Here is a 16,287-nt window from a genome sequence, read left to right as displayed (position 1 = left end):
TTGTGATGCATAGAGTATCCCCCAAACCTATAAAATCTCACTGAACAAAGGACCGGGACTCACTCCCTGGGACCGCTGCATCAAGAACGGTTGTGACTCCAGGCTCGAGCTTGCAATAAAGACTCTTGTGTGATTGCGTCGGATGCGGCTCCTGGAGGTCTACTGGGGTCCCACGAATCTGGCATTACAGTGCATTTATTTTGTTTGTTTTTATGTGGTGCTGAGGATCGAACCCAGTGCCTCTCATGTGCTAGGCAAGCACTCTGCCACTGAGCCACAAACCCAGCCCGGTAACTGTGTCTATTGACAAATCTTACAGCAAGCATCAGACTCACTGATCACCACTAAAAGACTGGGCTCCCTGAGCTGAGCTGGTGTGAGGTCCATCACCTTCACAGTCATTCTTCCTCCCCCAGGCAGCTGGCGCCTCAGGCTGAATAGGCACACTGCTATCTCTTTCACCAAGGCCAACAGGCATCTAAAGCCAACACTACTGACCTCACAGATTCCTAGTCAGGCACGGATTCAGCCCCATTAACAGTGGGTGCCTGCAAATGGGCATGTCTTTATACACCTTCACATGGGAAGATTCCCAGATGGGGCAGTCAAGCCGTCCAGGGCTGTAGAGTTCAGAGCCATAATTGATTTGCCACTCCTGACAGGAGGGTGGGTGAGTGGCACCCTGGTGGGGGCAGAGCTTCCTGAGGAGACCTGGGCCTCAGAGAGGGCAGCTCCAGGGACCCAGAGAGCCAGGCTCACCTCCCGGACCACAGACCACCCATGGGAAGCCAGCCTGGACCTTTCCCAGGGGGCGACTCTGAGGTGACCAGGAGTGAGGCACCCAGCAGGGTCCCCACATACACTGTAGATCAAGGCGCCTACAGAAAACATACTTCTTGTGGCAGATCTGGACAGAGTGAGGGCAAGGTGCTGAGCCTTCTCTGGTGAGGGAGAGCTGACTCAGGTCCCTCCCCTGCAGTCCATCCATATGCTTCTGTCTCGTAGGTATAATTCCAAGGTCAGTGGCCAAGAGTGTCAATGCGTTGTCAAAATGAACAGCGAACAAGAGTGGACAGTCCACAGCAGCAAACACCATTTATTATAGATACAAGTCCTGCTCCTTTGATTCTTACATTTGAATAAATATCTGTTAAATGACTCAAAATGCAGTAGACTGAGGTTGCACATGTATGACGTTGCCCCCTCCCCCACTCTCCCCTCAGGATACCTGCAGGATCTTGGACTGTGGGAGGCCGAACTTGCACATGACTGTGTCTGACTGCCCTGCTGACCAGTGCAGCCTTTGTCAGTCTGGTTGCCTAGGTAACCGAGACAATTGCCCTGATCTTCTAGGATGCAAGCAACTGTGTCTTCCTGCATGGGTGTGCCTTCCCCCATCCCCAGGGATCCAATTACCTTACTGTCCTTGTAACCCTACCCCCTTGACCTTCATTGGATGGGAATTCCTAAGAATTTAGAGTCCCCCTCGTAAAAGTCCACTCCAAAGCCTTCTCGCTCACTCTCACCAGCCACTCGTGCAGTTCCTCGCTCTCCCGTTTAGAGAGCTTGAGGTCGAGGGTAGAGGAGCCATCCTGCAGCTTGGTTTAAAGGTAAATTGTGTGTCTTTATTTTATTTTAATATCTTGGGAATTTCCCCTGAGTGACCTTAAGTTAGCCATCTGTACTGGACGCAGGTGGCATTGGACAGCACCAGACAGACATCAGGAGCACATGCAGCCAATGACAGGCACGATGTCCCTGGGCAGTCAGCTCACGGACCTCTGTGAGGACTGAGATGTTGGGTCTGCCAGGAGGCTGGGGCTTCCGGGACCTGGGATCAGGAGGCCCAGGGGGGAAGGAGCACAATTCCCAAGAGAGGGCAAAGCTGTCTGCAGCAGCTGCACATGCAGAGGGTCCCCTGGGCCAGGCTGATGGAGCTCCCAGTACCAACCTGCATCGGAGTGTGGAAACTGAAGTCTGTGCCTTGCATGCATAGCACTGAGGTTGACAGGGACATTCAAGGGAACCTGCAGCTCCAAACTCCAAAATCTAAGAAATAAGAAAACACCTCACATTTCCCATTAAATTCCCTGTTCCCACAGCACAAGCCACCTGCCATCAACATTAGCAAGTTCAGTCATTCCTGGGCCCCACCCACCCGAGTCCCTGGCTCCCCAGCTTACCTCCTGGGGACTCACTGATAATCAGGACCCAGGGTCCCAGTGCTGGTCCTACAGCCCATCAGGAAGGACTCTGCCTTCAGCTGGCCATTTACCTGTGTGGGGACAGGGGCATAATGACAGCCACCTACCTGGGGATAGGAGATCATACAGAGCTGCAAAGGGAGATGGGGACAAAGTGCTGGTGCAGGATCCAAATGTGAAGGTGGCTGTGGCGAGGAGCTCAGGAACAAAACTAGGAGCACAGCGGTGGGAAGTTCATGAACATTTGCAGGGACAAGACTGGATTCCCAGAGGACCACCCTGACTACTGTCAGCCACTGCACTCAGGCTGGGCACCTCCTGGCTGCCCATCAACCAAGAGCTCCCACCTCCATCTCGTATCTCACCTGCTTCCTCCACGGTTTGACTCTAGGGGAAGGTTCCAGATCCTCCTCTGCCCTGCAAGGGGGTGGTGGGAAGCCCAGTCCCCTACAGACAACCAGCAATGGCCCCTGCTGAGGTGAGTGGGCAGGACCACACACCCTCAACTTCCTGGTCCTGACTCAGGGTTGAAAGTGAGGCCTAGAGACCTCCTGCTCCCTCAGACCCTGATGGGCATCTGTGCCTGGTGACTGTCACATCCCTCCTGATTCTTCCAAGTGAGCATACCTGGGAGGACCCGTATCCCATTGTAGAAGGTCCAGTCTAGAATGTTCCACAGCAGCCCTGCTGACACCTATTTACACAAATCCCAGGTGACACAGCCTTTAGGGACACAGGCTCACAGCCATTTCCCCAGAGACCACATGGGCAGGGGCATCAGGGCACTTAGTGTCCAGTCACTGAGTCTGAGATCTACTCCTTCCCCACTGACCAGGGCGCTGGCATTATTTCCGGGTTGCCAGGCTGTGTTGCCCACCTCCTACGTGAGGTTCTTCCCTGGGGTTCCTGGTGCCTGTCCCAGGAGCTTCCTACTGGGAAAATCTGCAGCTCAGCCAGGACTCCAGCTGGAGTGAGAAAAGCAGCTGCACTGGTCTCAGAGGACAGCAAGGCTCCCCTGAGCTCAGGGAAGAGCACGCTCGCCCTCTAGTGGACGCTTCCTACTAGAGGCGCAAAGGGGCCCTCAGGGCCAGTGAGGGCTGACCTTGGGCAAAGGGCACCTTCAGAGGATGGAACTGAAGATGCAAGGGGAGGGGACTGAGGAGGGATAGAGGTGGGGAGGGTGGGAAGGAGCAGAGGGAGGGGAAGCTTAGGGAGGTCGATGGAGGACATAGAGCAGGGCTCCCCCCTCCTCTCCACTGACACTGGGGCTGGCCATCCTTGGGGGGCTGTGTGCTGTGGGGTGTTGAGCACCATCTGGGATCCCATCTACTAAGTCCAGTAGGACTCTCTCCTCCAGATGTGACAACATAAAGTGTCTCCAGATGCTGCCGCTGTCCCTTGGATGGCAACATGGCCCCTGGCTGAGACTCACTGGTCTACACCAACCTGCAGTAAATAACTCCACAGATAAAATCTCCCCTCTTGTCAGGAGACCTCAGATCCTCCTCTACCCTGCAAGGGGGTGGAGGGAATCCAGGTTCTCTACAGATAACCAGCAATGGCCCCTGCTGAGGTGAGTGGGCAGGACCACACACAGCCAACTTCCTGTCTTGACTCAAGGGTGACAGTTAAGTCCAGAGACCTTCTGCTCCCTCAGGCCCTGATGGGGGGGGGGGGGCAGAGACTGACTGGTGCTGGTCACTGTCAATCACTTGAAGTCCCTGGAGAAGACATGTTTCTAGGTGAAGGCTGCATACCTGCCTGAACCTCCACAGCACTGTGGGCTTCCCAAGGATCTGTAGCCATACATCAGTGACACCTGCTGGGTCCATGACATCGTGGATGCAGGGAGCTCTGTGCACAGGAAGCCTGTGATCTGAGCCCAGAAACAGCACCCTGGACAGTCCCTGGGCCACTCAGGAGGCTTCTAAGCAAAGACGGCAAAGTCAATTCTAAGTTAGGAAGAAAGGTCTTAGTAAGAGGAAAGGACAGCACAGGAATTTCTCTTCATGTTCAAATTGTAGACTGTGGATCGTTCATTAAGTTGACTTGACCCCAAACTGACCAAGTGGCTGGACAGAGCTGGGGTCTCACCAGCCCCTGGGCCTTCAGCACTCTGCTGCCCCAACTCTGGGCCCATTCAGAGCCACAGGGGCCTTCGCTGATTTTTCTTCAGGGGGCAGGTGAGAGGGAGCTTTTAGGGTCCTCACTGTTTACCCACCACCTCTCAGTCTCTGGGCAATTCTGTTGTCCACTCTTGGATTCAGTGTCCTTATCCCTGACCTCTGCTTCTCTCACTTATCTTGACATCATCACAGGTCCAAAATGCCCTCTGCAGGTGATCTGGAGGGACATGTTCTCAGAGACGGTTTCCTTCACATCATCCTGAACAGACCTCGACCTGGGGTCCCAACACTGTGACCAGCAGAATTTGGACCATTCTGAATGGTGGGATGAAGAGGAACCAAGACACTTTCCAGCTCTTAGGGGGAGCATGAGCCTCCTCCCGCTGTGTGCAGGGGTGACAGTGGACAGAGACACAGAGCACCTCGTTGCTATGCAGAGAGGGTGAGCCACAAGAATGTATGGCAGCTACATGGACAGCACAGTCCACTTAAATCCACATTGTGGGGACAGCTCTCCCAGCTCCTTAAGAGAGAAATTGCAAAATGTGGCATTCACAGGCTTCTAGAAGAACAGAACACGCATCACAATTACTGGTATTATTTTCCATACAAGTGTGTTCTGCTCATTTTTAAGATGTTGAAAAGGTGCTCATGTACCATCTCCAGCATTGTGTTCTGGTGGAAATTACAATGTTTCTCCTCCTTGAATTTGTTACATTACTAAAAGCAGCTCCTAACATCCTCCAGGGCCAACAGTGCCACCCACTGCAGCTGGGCACTTCCCAGTGCTGTCCTTGAGCCTGGGATATCCCATGTCCACAGGAGCCCTGGCTGGTGGCTGAGGAGTTGGACATGAAAAGTCTCAGGCTCTTTTTTTCCCCCTACAATTCCAGTTCTCCCTGGAATCCCGCCTTCTCTGCCTCTGACTCTGCTCACAGGTACTGGGAACTTCTGGAAGCTGAACCCCCATTGGAAAGCAGCCACCTATTTTCAGGTCTGTTGGGCACTGCCTGGTCCCACCCAAGCACCAGGAGCTCCTTGGGGCCACATCCAGCTGTGGGAGCAGCTGCCTCACTGTGTTAGAGGGGAGATGTAGCTGGGTACCCCCAGATGGGTGCCAGCAAAAAGACACGGGGAAGGACTTCCATGGAGCAAAACTGATGGCACAGGAAAACCAACTCTGACATTGTCCCCATCCCAAGAATGCCATCAGTGGATCAGAATGTCCTCTTTCATGTTTGGACAGGGCGATCCGCATCATGATTTTGTGGCAAAATGGGATCAGAATCTGTCTTTGAAGGTAAAGAGGGTTGGCTGGAGCTCCTCTCAGGCTTAGTATTCAGAACTCTAAAGGTTTTGCACAAACTCTACCAACACAGCTGCTTTATGACCGTGACCAGCTTGTCCATGTCTTCGAGGGACAGAGTAGCAGCAACTCCAAGAAGAGCAGGTTTAGCAGAAACTCTGCACAGAGAAGAACAACTGCAGGAAAATAAGCTGCCCCAGTCCTTTGAGCTGTTGGGAGAGAAAGAAAAATGCCCAGGACACAAAATCCTCTGCTTCTGGAAAGAGAGAGGGGGAGAGACCAAGAAGGAGGAGAAGAATCCCGAACAGACCCACCTCAACAGCACCTTCCAGGAAGCAGGAGGCAGAGGGACAATGGATCCTCACTTGTAAAGATGTTCAAATGTGGAAAACGAATTTATTTTTTAAAACCATAAAGTATTTACCATAAAATACTGTTTTTGTAAATGAATATTGATCCATGGGCTTTTAACAAAATTACTAATAAAATAATTAGGGATGAATTTTTTAAAAAAAGAAATTGAAGTTACAGAATGGAAGAAAATATTTGCAAATCATACATGGGATATGGGTTTCATGCTAGAATATATAAAGAACAGGTACAAATGTGCAACCAAAGAATAACCGATGTTTAAAAGAGGCCTAGGAGGGCTGGGGTTATGGCTCAGTGGCAGAGTACATGCCTTGCACATGTGAGGCACTGGTTTAGATTCTCAGCACCACATAAAAATAAATAAACAAAATAAAGATATTCTGTCCGTGTATAACTAAAAAAAAAAAAGAGGCCAAGGAGCCTGGCACAGTCCTGGGTGTCTGTAACCCTAGGTGTCTAAGACATGAGATTGGCAAGTTTGAAGCCAGCCTGGGGAACTGTCTCAAACCAAAAATAAATAGATATATGTAAAGGGCTCGGGGGTGTAGCTCAGAGGGACAGCACCCCTCAGATCAAACCCCAGCAGTGAAAGAGAAGGGGGAGGGCAAAGGGTTTGGATAGCCACATCTCCAGAGACGTTGCGTGGCCAATAAGCACATGACAAGATGCTCAGTGTCATCAGTCACTATGGAAACAAACCCAAATCACAACTTCTCACCCCACACCTTCCTACATTCCTGAGGGACTCTAAGCGCTGTGGACTTCAGCACTTCTAACAGAGCCAGGCAGAAGCTCATTACCCAGCACTCCCACAGCTGGGCATGTGCCCAGAGGATGGAAACAGGGACTCCAATAGTTCCTCACAGGCTAAGGCTCGACACACCATTTTTAACCGTAGACCGAGTGTGGAAACCACACAAGTGTCCATCAATAGAGGAATACATAAATAAACATGGCTTACAAATAAATATGTTGGAGTATTAATCAGCCACAAAAAAATAAACTTCTGATGCACACCACAACCTGAGTAAACCTGAAAACATGATTAAACAAGGCAAAATGGTACGTGGTTGTTTAATTTCATTCATATGAAATATCTGGAATAGGGAAATTCATAGAGACAGGAAATAGATTCAAGTTTACCTGGGGCTTGGGGGTCCTGAGATGTGATTGCATAATGCTTAGAGTTTTAGTGCAGGCGATAAAAAGATTCTGGAAATAGTAGTGGTCACTGTATATTTGACTGGAATCATGGCATGTATTTGTACAGTTAAAAGGGTTCATATAGCACATTTTTGTTATAAACACTACACAAGGAAACGTCTTTAGGAAAGGTGTGTAAAATACACCCATTCTGCTCAGGTATTTTTTTTGTGTGTGTGTATGTGTGTGTGTCTGTAAGGTAGGGGACAGGCGTGAGGAACTGGGGATTGGCCCCAGGGCACTCTGCCACTGGACTACATTTCATTTTTTATTTTGCAACAGGGTCTCACTAAGTTGCATGGGCTGTCCTCAAACTAGTGCTCCTCCTGCCACAGCCTCCTGAACAGCTGGGATGAGAGGCTGTGTCATGCATCTGGCCGGATAGTCTTCAAAATACTCACATGACAACCCTGCAGGACCTTGAGACTAAGATCCAAGTATTTAAACACAAGAAACAAACCAGCCAACTGCAGACCCTGCTCACAAAGCCAGTGCTTCCACCCTAAAGCTTCGAGAGCTCTTCCCAAGGCCCTTCCTTTGAAAGCTCAAGAACAGATGGCCCCTCCTGAGGCTGCCCATCCCCTGGGTGCACAGTTCTCCCTACTCTTGAGCAGGAGTCCCCAGGACAGCTCCCGTCATTCCCTATATTCACCCTGCATTGGACAGAGTCAGTCAGCCTTGGGACCCAAGGTGAACAGGAACCATCATACAGCCTGTCAGAGCCTCCTGTGCCCAGGGTCAGGGCCAGTTCTCACCATTTGGATCCTGGACAGCATCCCTGCTTGAGTCCCTGACACTGGCCACAGGTCTCCTCATAACCACCAGGGGGCGACATGGGACTCACAGTCAACACTTGGCAGATTGATTCTGACACTTGGACTAGGCTTTGAGTCAGGAGGTGGAAGTGTGGTCTGATTTCCATCCCCAGTAGACTGCAGGGTGCCTCCCACGAACCTTCTCGGCTCCCACTAGTGTTCCTTCCTGGACCTGTGAGGACCCTGCACTGCCAGGGGTCTCTGAGCAGGCCCTGCACCCAGGCATCACCCATGGGGAAAGTCAGGGTGACCACAGGAGAATCACTAGGTAGAGGACAGAGGCCACCCAAGGAAGGCATGGGCAGGCCTGAGCCACAGCTCTGCCAAAAATTGGAGAGAGAGGGTCTCCCTAAAATCTCTCCCTGAGGAACAAAGAGCCCATGGTCACCTACCTCCACTACCACAGTCCTCCCCTCCCAGGACACAAAAGGTCTGAAGTCCTGAGATAGCCACTCAGAGGCCAAGCTGGGGACACCAGGTACAGAGAGCAGGTCCCCTCACCAGCCATCACTCAGTGGGCCCCTTTCCTGACCCCAGAGCTCTCTCTGTCCCCTTCCTGCAGGGAGGAAATCCTCCTTCCTAGAGCTTTGGGGAAGACACAGGGCTAAACTGGGACTCTCATCATAAAGGAAATATGCCCAGGGGTGAGGGGACCCCAGGGGTTCCCTGTGTGGTGCTGAGAGCCCTGAGGCCAGGACACAGCTGAGGCCAGTGCTGGGTGAGCCACTTCTCTCAGGGGACAGCGTCCCCACCTGCCTTGCTCCTCAGGGTGTGGCATGCAGTAGTGAAACCCAACAGGGAAAGCAGAAGGGACAGGAGGCAGGACTGAGAGGGAGGGGACAGAGAGGTTCCTCCACAGAGACCCCGCCCCCAGCCCTGTGACCCAGGAAAGTGCTCCTGCCCTGGGAGGAGGCTGAGCTCAGAGAGGAGCAGGCAGCAGGGCTGAGTGGCCTGGACCTCGGCTTCCCAGCGGGTCTCAGTGAAGCTCCTTCCACAGAGGGGACAGAGCAGAGGGACCATGCAGCCCCCCTCAGCCTGTCCCTGCAGAGGGGGCATCCCCTGGCAGGGGGTCCTGCTGGCAGGTAAGAGGGGACAGTTCCCTGAGGAGGGTGGGAGGTGGAACACAGTCTTGCTGGTGTCCCCCGGGGAGGACACGACCCTCACAGGGGACACAAGCATTCACTGAGAACCCAATGGGAACAGAACACAGAAGACAGAAGCTCACCAACAGGGAACTCTCAGTGACCTGGAGCTGATGAGGGGGATGGAAAGCTCAGGGGTTCTCTTCCCCAAGTGACTCACCAGGGGCCATTATATTTTGAAAATCAGTGTTAACAGCTCTGTCAGGGCCACCCTCCAAATAGAAAGGAATTTGAGCAGTGGACACTGTCTGCAGCCACCAGCCTCAGACATTGGCACAGACACCTGGACCCTCAGGGTGGGGACCCTGCTTCACTCATCCACAGGAGGCTGAGCCTGGTCCAGGCCCTGGGCCACAACAAGGGTCAGACTAGTCTCTGCCTCCTGGAGCTTCCTCTCTAGAGGGCAGGAAGCCAGGCCAGAGGGAGATCTGCAGGTGAGGCCAGGTGCTGTGTAGATCTAGGAGGGCAGAGAGCAGGGAAATGTCCACAGGGAAGACCTGGGGTCTGTAAGGAGGTGGTCAGGTGAGGCGGGTGCCCAGGTGCCCTGGTCAGAGCAGAGATCTGACAGCACTGAGGGGCCAGCCTTGCTGACACCTGGGGAAAGGTGTTTCTAAGAGAGGATGATAGGGACAGGGGTACTGAAGGAATGTAAATCAATCTGCTGGCCTTGACCCAGGAACATACACACCATACACTCCAAGGCTGAGGATGAGGACTCCTGCTGAGGACCTGGGCCCCATCTTCCCACCCCATATAAAGAGCCCAGTATTGATGGATTTCTCTCTCTTCCCTCCTAGTCTCACTGTTAACCTTCTGGTACCCGCACCCCACTGCCCTGCTCACTATTGAACCAGTGCCTTTCGATGCTGCTGAAGGGAGAGACGTTCTTCTCCTTGTCCACAATGTGCCAGAGAATGCAATAGGCTACAACTGGTTCAAAGGAAACACAGCAAACAACAGTTTCAAAATTATATCATACCTGGTATCCTCACAGATGACTACCCCAGGGCCTGCATTCAATGGTGGAGAGAAAATATACTCCAATGGATCCCTGCTGTTACAGAAAGTGACACAGAACGACACAGGATTCTACACCCTGCAAACTGTAACTGCCGATGCTATAGTTGAATTAGCAACTGGAGAGTTCCTCGTACATGGTGAGTGACATCCCAAGGCCTGCTGGGTGTTGAAGGGGTTAACTCCACTGCACACACAGGACCCTGAGGCCTGGACTTTGCGTTGGAGAATTTAACTCAGGACACACGCAGGGCAGACAGACTTCAGAATATCCGAGTCCTCTGCCTGAATCCACTGGCAGAGAGCAGGGTGGTCTGGTGGGAGACTCAGCCCAGGCAGAGCAGTCTCAGCCCAGCCCCTGTGCCCTTCCCAGGAGCATGGCCCTGAGAAAGACCCTGCAGGACTGAGTCAGGCCTGTCCTGAGGGCCCTGGAGTCCTCACAGAGAAGGTCAGCCCAGGAAACTCCTGTCCCAGATCTCTGTCCCAGGCTCCTGGCTCCAGGTGACCCTGAGGACATGTGGCCAGGGTTGGAGTTTGGCTTCCTGTTGAGGTCCGCTGGGGAGCAATGATTTACTGGCTACCTGATCTGGTAGCTCCTGGAGGTGGCCACCAGCCAGGGCACAGTCCCAGGAGCCACATCTGGGCAAGGGCACCTGGGCATCTCCTTCTCCTGGGACTAGGTGTGGTGAGCACAGAGGGACAGGTGCCTCAGGCCAAGTCAGGTGCCCTGATGGACCTCTATGAGGCTCCACAGGAAGGTCCATGTCCCCAAGGGGAGGAACAGAGGAAAGAGATGCCCCTGGAGCTCCTGGTCCTCCCGGGACCAGCCCAGGGCGCTCTCACTGGGAGGCAGATCAGAGTAGGGGCTTTTTCTTTGGGGGCAGCTCCTCTAAACCAAGTCAGTTACTGTGAGGATTTCAAGGTTAATTTATAGACAACATGGTGAACCAGACACCACTTCCCATGTATCCAATAAAGGGAAACTTCTACCATGCGACCAGCGCACTGGTTTCATTAATGAGGTTCTTGGCATAAAAGTTAACTAGTGAGATCGAAATAAACACAGAGACTCAGTTACCTTTTTCTATGACCAGGTCCGAGACGGCTCCCCCTCTGGTTCCCACCTCAAACCACCCGGTAGGGCAGCAGGGATTACTCAGGGCTAGCAGGAGAGAGAGAGAGAGAGCACGCCAGGGAGTAGCCTTTTATTGGGGAACAAGAAATTCAGGGGAGAATTCCATCCAATGAAGGTTGAGGGGGGCAGCACTCCAAGGTCAGGGTCAGTGATTGGCCCCAGGGTCAGTGGTCAAGACACACCCCCACACGGACAGGCTCTCGCACCAGAAGGGGGTCGGGAAAGCTCAGACACAGTTTAGCCAGAGCGCCTCAGACCCAAACTGGGAGTTGCCCAGTCACGTGTGAGAATGGCTTCCCACAGGAAACTGAGGCACAGGGAACACAGTTGCTGAATCAGGCCACACAGACCATGGGTGGCAGATCAGTGGTGCATGTCACTGTGCAGCTAGAGCCTCGTGCTCTGCATGCTGAGGGCCTATTAGGTATCGGTGAACCAGAGACCAGACATTGGCTCAGGTAGTTTAGTCCTGGGCACTGGCAGCCTGGAGGGGACACTGTGGTCTGGGAGTGAGAGCAAATGGAGAATAATCAAGTTTTATTCTAGAACCAAATCCCCTTCCTCAACAATATGTCCAGGATTCCCCTTCATAAGTAGGTCCACGAGCTCCCTTGGTGGACTTGAGGTCATGTGTTTCTTGGTGTGTTGGGTGTCACTCACTCTGCAGCATAAAGAACAGGACTTTCTCACTCCCCACAAGACCCTCCAACCAGCACAGGGCCCAGTGTGTGGCCAACTCTCAATGGTTTTGGGATAAGGGGGGGAGGGATCATAAATGAATGACCCTGAACCCCTTCAGAGCCTGGAACCTGCATGTGCAATCCCAGGGGGTTCTGCCACCTGCTCCCTGTCCCTCCTGGAGGCTGAGGCTCTTGCTCCGTCCCATCAACCACTTCTCCTGAGGCCACCCAGGAGCCACATCACAGGATGCCCTTGGGGTGGCCGGGCTGTGGAGGGTCTTCAGGGTGGCCCTGGGTCAGTTCTGAGGTGGCCATGAGGCTCTTGGACCTGGGGCTTTAAGTCACTGTAGCCACTGCTCCCTGCCATGGCGATTCTGGCTGTCTTGCTCCTGCCTGTCCGTCCTCTCCCTCCTTCTCATTCAGGCAGGACTGGCCCTGCCCTGCACAATGAGCCATGCCCTTCCCTCCTGCACTAATGGCCATCTGTCCTGTCTACTTCCTGCTAACACCTGGGGCCAGACCCCCTCCTGGCCATAGTAAAGGGCACAGAAACAGTCGAGGCAGGTGCCCCTGTCAGGCTGCATCAGGGACAATGTCCCTGACTGTGAAGGAGTCCCCACTGTGTCCCTTCCAGGGCTCCTTCCTTCCATGACAATGACATATGAAATAGGCCAGGACACAGGCCTGAGCATCTCCTCCATCCACTCTCTGCACTGACTCAGCGAGGGGGGCACAGGCAGGACAGGGCGGCAAGCCCCTAGGTCCCAGGCTCCTTACACCCAGATGACTGGTGGCTCCATCCTGGTCCCTAAGTGGGGCTCACGCTCCTCCAGTGACTCCCAGGACCTTCCCCAAGGGGGAGCTGGACTGAACGGTGCTGTCTCAGGGGCTAACTGTCTATTCCATATGTGCCTGTGTCCTCAGGAGGACACCGTCACCACAAGGGAGGTCTGTCCCCACATGGTGTGATGCTCCAGCCACGGTCATTTACATTAGGCTGTAGGCTCTGATTTGGATCAATTTGATGATCTCACTGCACTTCCTGGGGTGAAAAGAAAAGGAAGAAGGCATTCCACATGCCTCACCTGCTCTCTGCAGGGGGAGAAGGGATGTAAAGACCAAGGACAGGAACATGATTCTGCTCTAAACCTTGTCTGTCCCCCTCACCTTAGAGCATTCTTTGGACTCATGCTTTGCCTTTCAGGTGTCACTGGCTCCTCTCAGTCACCAGGAAACACCTGAGCAGAACTGCCCCCTTGTGGCCCCAGGCTGACCACCCAACTGAATGCCCCCTGGTCTCCTAGTGTGGGATTTCTGTTCACAACCCCATTCTCACATCAGGCTGTGGGATCTTCTTGGGGTTTAGGCACAATGGGGTGTCCCATCATGACCCACCTCTAGGATGGCCTTGAGAACCAAAGGCTCAGAGGACACATACGTGGGCCGAGCCCTGGAGTCTGTGCAGCTGAAGGGACTCTGTGTCTCAAGGCCAGCAGGGCCAGCAAGGACCAGCAGAGACACGGGGTTTCTAACTCCCAGTCCTGGGTCTGTCCAGGACCAAACTCTGGAATTAAGTGCACCTGTGAGAAACTCTGTGCTTCTCCCAGACACAGCCCAGGGGGCCCCACGACCTCTGATCCCTCAGATCCTCCTACATCTGCCCAGGATACCCACTCTGCCTGGTTCTTCAGGACTCAGGTTGGTGGGAGGTGAGAGGCCAGCTCAGGTGGAAAGATGCTTTTGTGGGGATCACAGGGCAATCCTCTCTTTGGTGTCTGCACAGAGAAATTACCCAAACCCAACATCACAATCAACAACTCCCAACCCATGGAGGGTGAGGACTCTCTAGCATTAACGTGTGAACCTGAGATTAATTATGCAACCTACCTGTGGAAGATAAACAATCAGATGATCCCAGATGGTGACAGGCTGAAGCTGTCCAACAACAACAGGACTCTCACTTTATTCAATGTCACAAGGAATGACACAGGACCCTATGAGTGTGAAACCCAGAACCCAGTGAGTGCCAACCGCAGTGACCCACTCACTCTGAATATTTCCTGTGAGTAACTTCTATTCCTCCATTACCCTGGCTGTGAACTCAAATACACAGGGCCAGAGGCTGGGCCACTTAGTCCCTCTTGGGTCCAAGTACACAGACCCTCTCTCCTGGGCACCTGGTCGGGCTGTGCCATTTGCCCCAGGCATATCCAGGCAGGCCCAGCCTTGGGCCATGAATAGGAGGGGAGGGCTTGTGGTTCCCTGGAGAGGCCTGGGGTCAGCCACCTGGAACTGAGAAGCAGGGGAAAGTCACAGATTAATTTCAGTGAACCAAGGGGGTTTGGTTGAGAGTTTCTGTGAGTGTGTATGGTGCTGGGATTTGAACCCAGGGCCTCTTGCATGCTGGGCAGGTGCTGTACCCCTGTACTCCCCAGCCTAGTTGTGACTTAAAAAAAAAAAAAGAAACAAGGTTGTGACATAGATCAGTAGTTATATTGTTGTCTTCTACAGTCTAGGAAGTTCCCTTTCCCTCTGATGTCATTATATGTGGCTTTATTCTGTTTGCTCCAGATGGCCCGGATACTCCCATCATAAATCCCCCAGACTCACATTTCCGTCCAGGGACAAATCTCAACCTCTCCTGCCACACAGACTCTAACCCGCCTGCTCAGTACTCTTGGTCTTTCAATGGGAGGCCCCTGGAATCCACACAACAGCTCTCAGTCCCCAACCTCTCTACAAATAATAGTGGATCCTATGTGTGTGTCGCCCATAACCCTGTCACTAACCTCAATAGGACCACAACCAAGAATATTGCTGTCTCTGGTAAGTGGACCCAGGAGCACAGTATCAAGTACTGGGTGGAGTTTTGATTTTCTGGAAACAACATGGAAGAAGTTACTTCCTAGCTTCAGGCCCACTCTCAGTCAGCCCCCTGCTGTTTTTCCACAGGGCTTGTGGCCCAGCCCACCCTCAGAGCCACCAACACAGAACCATACTCTGTGGCCATGACCTGCCTCTCAGATGACCCTGGAATCTCCATCACGTGGATCTTCAATAGCCAGACTCTGCAGCTCACAGACAGGATGCAGCTCTCCCCGGACCACAGGACCCTCAGCATAGACCCCATCAGACAGGAGGATGCAGGGGAGTATCAGTGTGAGGCCTCCAACCCCGCCAGTTCCACCAGGAGTGACCACTACAGACTGGCTGTGATCTGTGAGTGGCCCCCGAGCCACCAGTGATTCTGTCATATATTTCACTGTCAAGGGCCATCATATGGCACCAGCCATGAGCATGGGGTAGATGCCAGAGCTTGGAGAGAATGTGGTTGACTACGCAGAAATTAGGTGCCTTGATGTCGCCTTGGTTCTGATCTGTACCCGAGGCTAGGCCTGGGCTAGACAGTCTGTGAGGGCTGCCCACTGACACTGTCCTGTGATGGGAAGGAAGAAAAGAGGAAGAGGGGGTGGGGTGTGGCTCAGTGGTAGAGCACTTGCCCAGCCTGTGTGAGAACCTGGGTTCAATTCTCAGCATCAAACAAACAAATGAATTAAATAAAGGTCCTTCAACATCTAAAAAATATATATTAAAATGAAAGAGAAGAGGAAGAGACCTTAACAGGAGCATGACCAGGATGTGGCCCAGCTCCATGTGGAGAGGGTCAGGCTAGAGCACATGCAGGTTTCAAAACCAAACGTGAGGAAATCTCCAGAAGCAGAGTCAGGAGGACATGGTGACGACATGACAAACTGCACTGGGACCTTGGTGCCATTTCCTTCCACCCTCTGTGGCCCCCTGCAGGGCCCAGCTGGTTCCCCTGAAGACCTGCCCTTCAGCCCCTTTCTCTTCTCTTTCAGCAGAAGAGAGGACCCCAGGCCTCCCTGTGGGGGCTGTCGCTGGCATCGTGACTGGGGTCCTGGTCGGGGTGGCTCTGGTGGCTGCTCTGGGGTGTTTCCTGCTCCACACAAGAACTGGAAGGTACCCAGGCTTCCCCCACCTGATCCCACCCAGGTGACCCCAGGCCTGAGGGAAGGAGACCATCCTCAGACTCTGGCCTGACTCCGACCTCCCCAATTCCCGGGGACCCTCCCCTCTCACCCCAGCCGCCCCCTGTCCCTCACCAGCTGCTGGCCCTGGGCTGATTGCTCAACAGCTGCCTCCTCTGCACATTGGTCACCAGGACCTGTCCCCATAGCACTGGTGTCCCTCCCTAGACTAGGGTTCAAAAACGGCACCTCCTGCAGTGTTTGCCCCCACACCAATAGAGGGCTGAGCTATGTGTAT

At 53.3% G+C, this 16,287-nt stretch overlaps 2 protein-coding genes across 2 annotated transcripts in view; both read left to right on the top strand.

Moving 5' to 3' along the window:
- The window catches only part of LOC139702646 (cell adhesion molecule CEACAM5-like), a 57,177-nt gene that overhangs the window by 37,522 nt on the left and 3,368 nt on the right, over positions 1-16,287 (top strand). The window contains exon 15 of the mRNA XM_071604175.1: positions 15,861-15,981. Coding sequence (XP_071460276.1) covers positions 15,861-15,981 — 121 coding nt within the window. The remainder of the gene's footprint in view (positions 1-15,860; positions 15,982-16,287) is intronic.
- LOC139702817 (cell adhesion molecule CEACAM6-like) lies at positions 8,989-15,905 on the top strand. The gene is made up of 5 exons (XM_071605229.1): positions 8,989-9,108; positions 9,966-10,325; positions 13,784-14,062; positions 14,572-14,826; positions 14,953-15,905. Exons 1-5 carry the CDS (start codon positions 9,045-9,047, stop codon positions 15,243-15,245), a joined length of 1,251 nt encoding a protein of 416 aa, XP_071461330.1. The 5' UTR covers positions 8,989-9,044; the 3' UTR covers positions 15,246-15,905.

The sequence above is a fragment of the Marmota flaviventris genome, chromosome 18 (genome assembly GCF_047511675.1).
Source record: "Marmota flaviventris isolate mMarFla1 chromosome 18, mMarFla1.hap1, whole genome shotgun sequence".
Classification (NCBI taxonomy): Eukaryota; Metazoa; Chordata; class Mammalia; order Rodentia; family Sciuridae; genus Marmota; species Marmota flaviventris.
This window is presented reverse-complemented; position numbering and strand designations above follow the sequence as displayed.

Bases quoted from the DNA above. Each gene is read 5' to 3' on its own strand.
- LOC139702817 (XM_071605229.1), top strand. From the start codon at position 9,045: ATGCAGCCCCCCTCAGCCTGTCCCTGCAGAGGGGGCATCCCCTGGCAG. The intron at 9,109-9,965 runs GTAAGAGGGGAC...CTTCCCTCCTAG, and splicing joins GCAGGGGGTCCTGCTGGCAG to TCTCACTGTTAACCTTCTGG. The intron at 14,827-14,952 runs GTAAGTGGACCC...GTTTTTCCACAG, and splicing joins CAAGAATATTGCTGTCTCTG to GGCTTGTGGCCCAGCCCACC.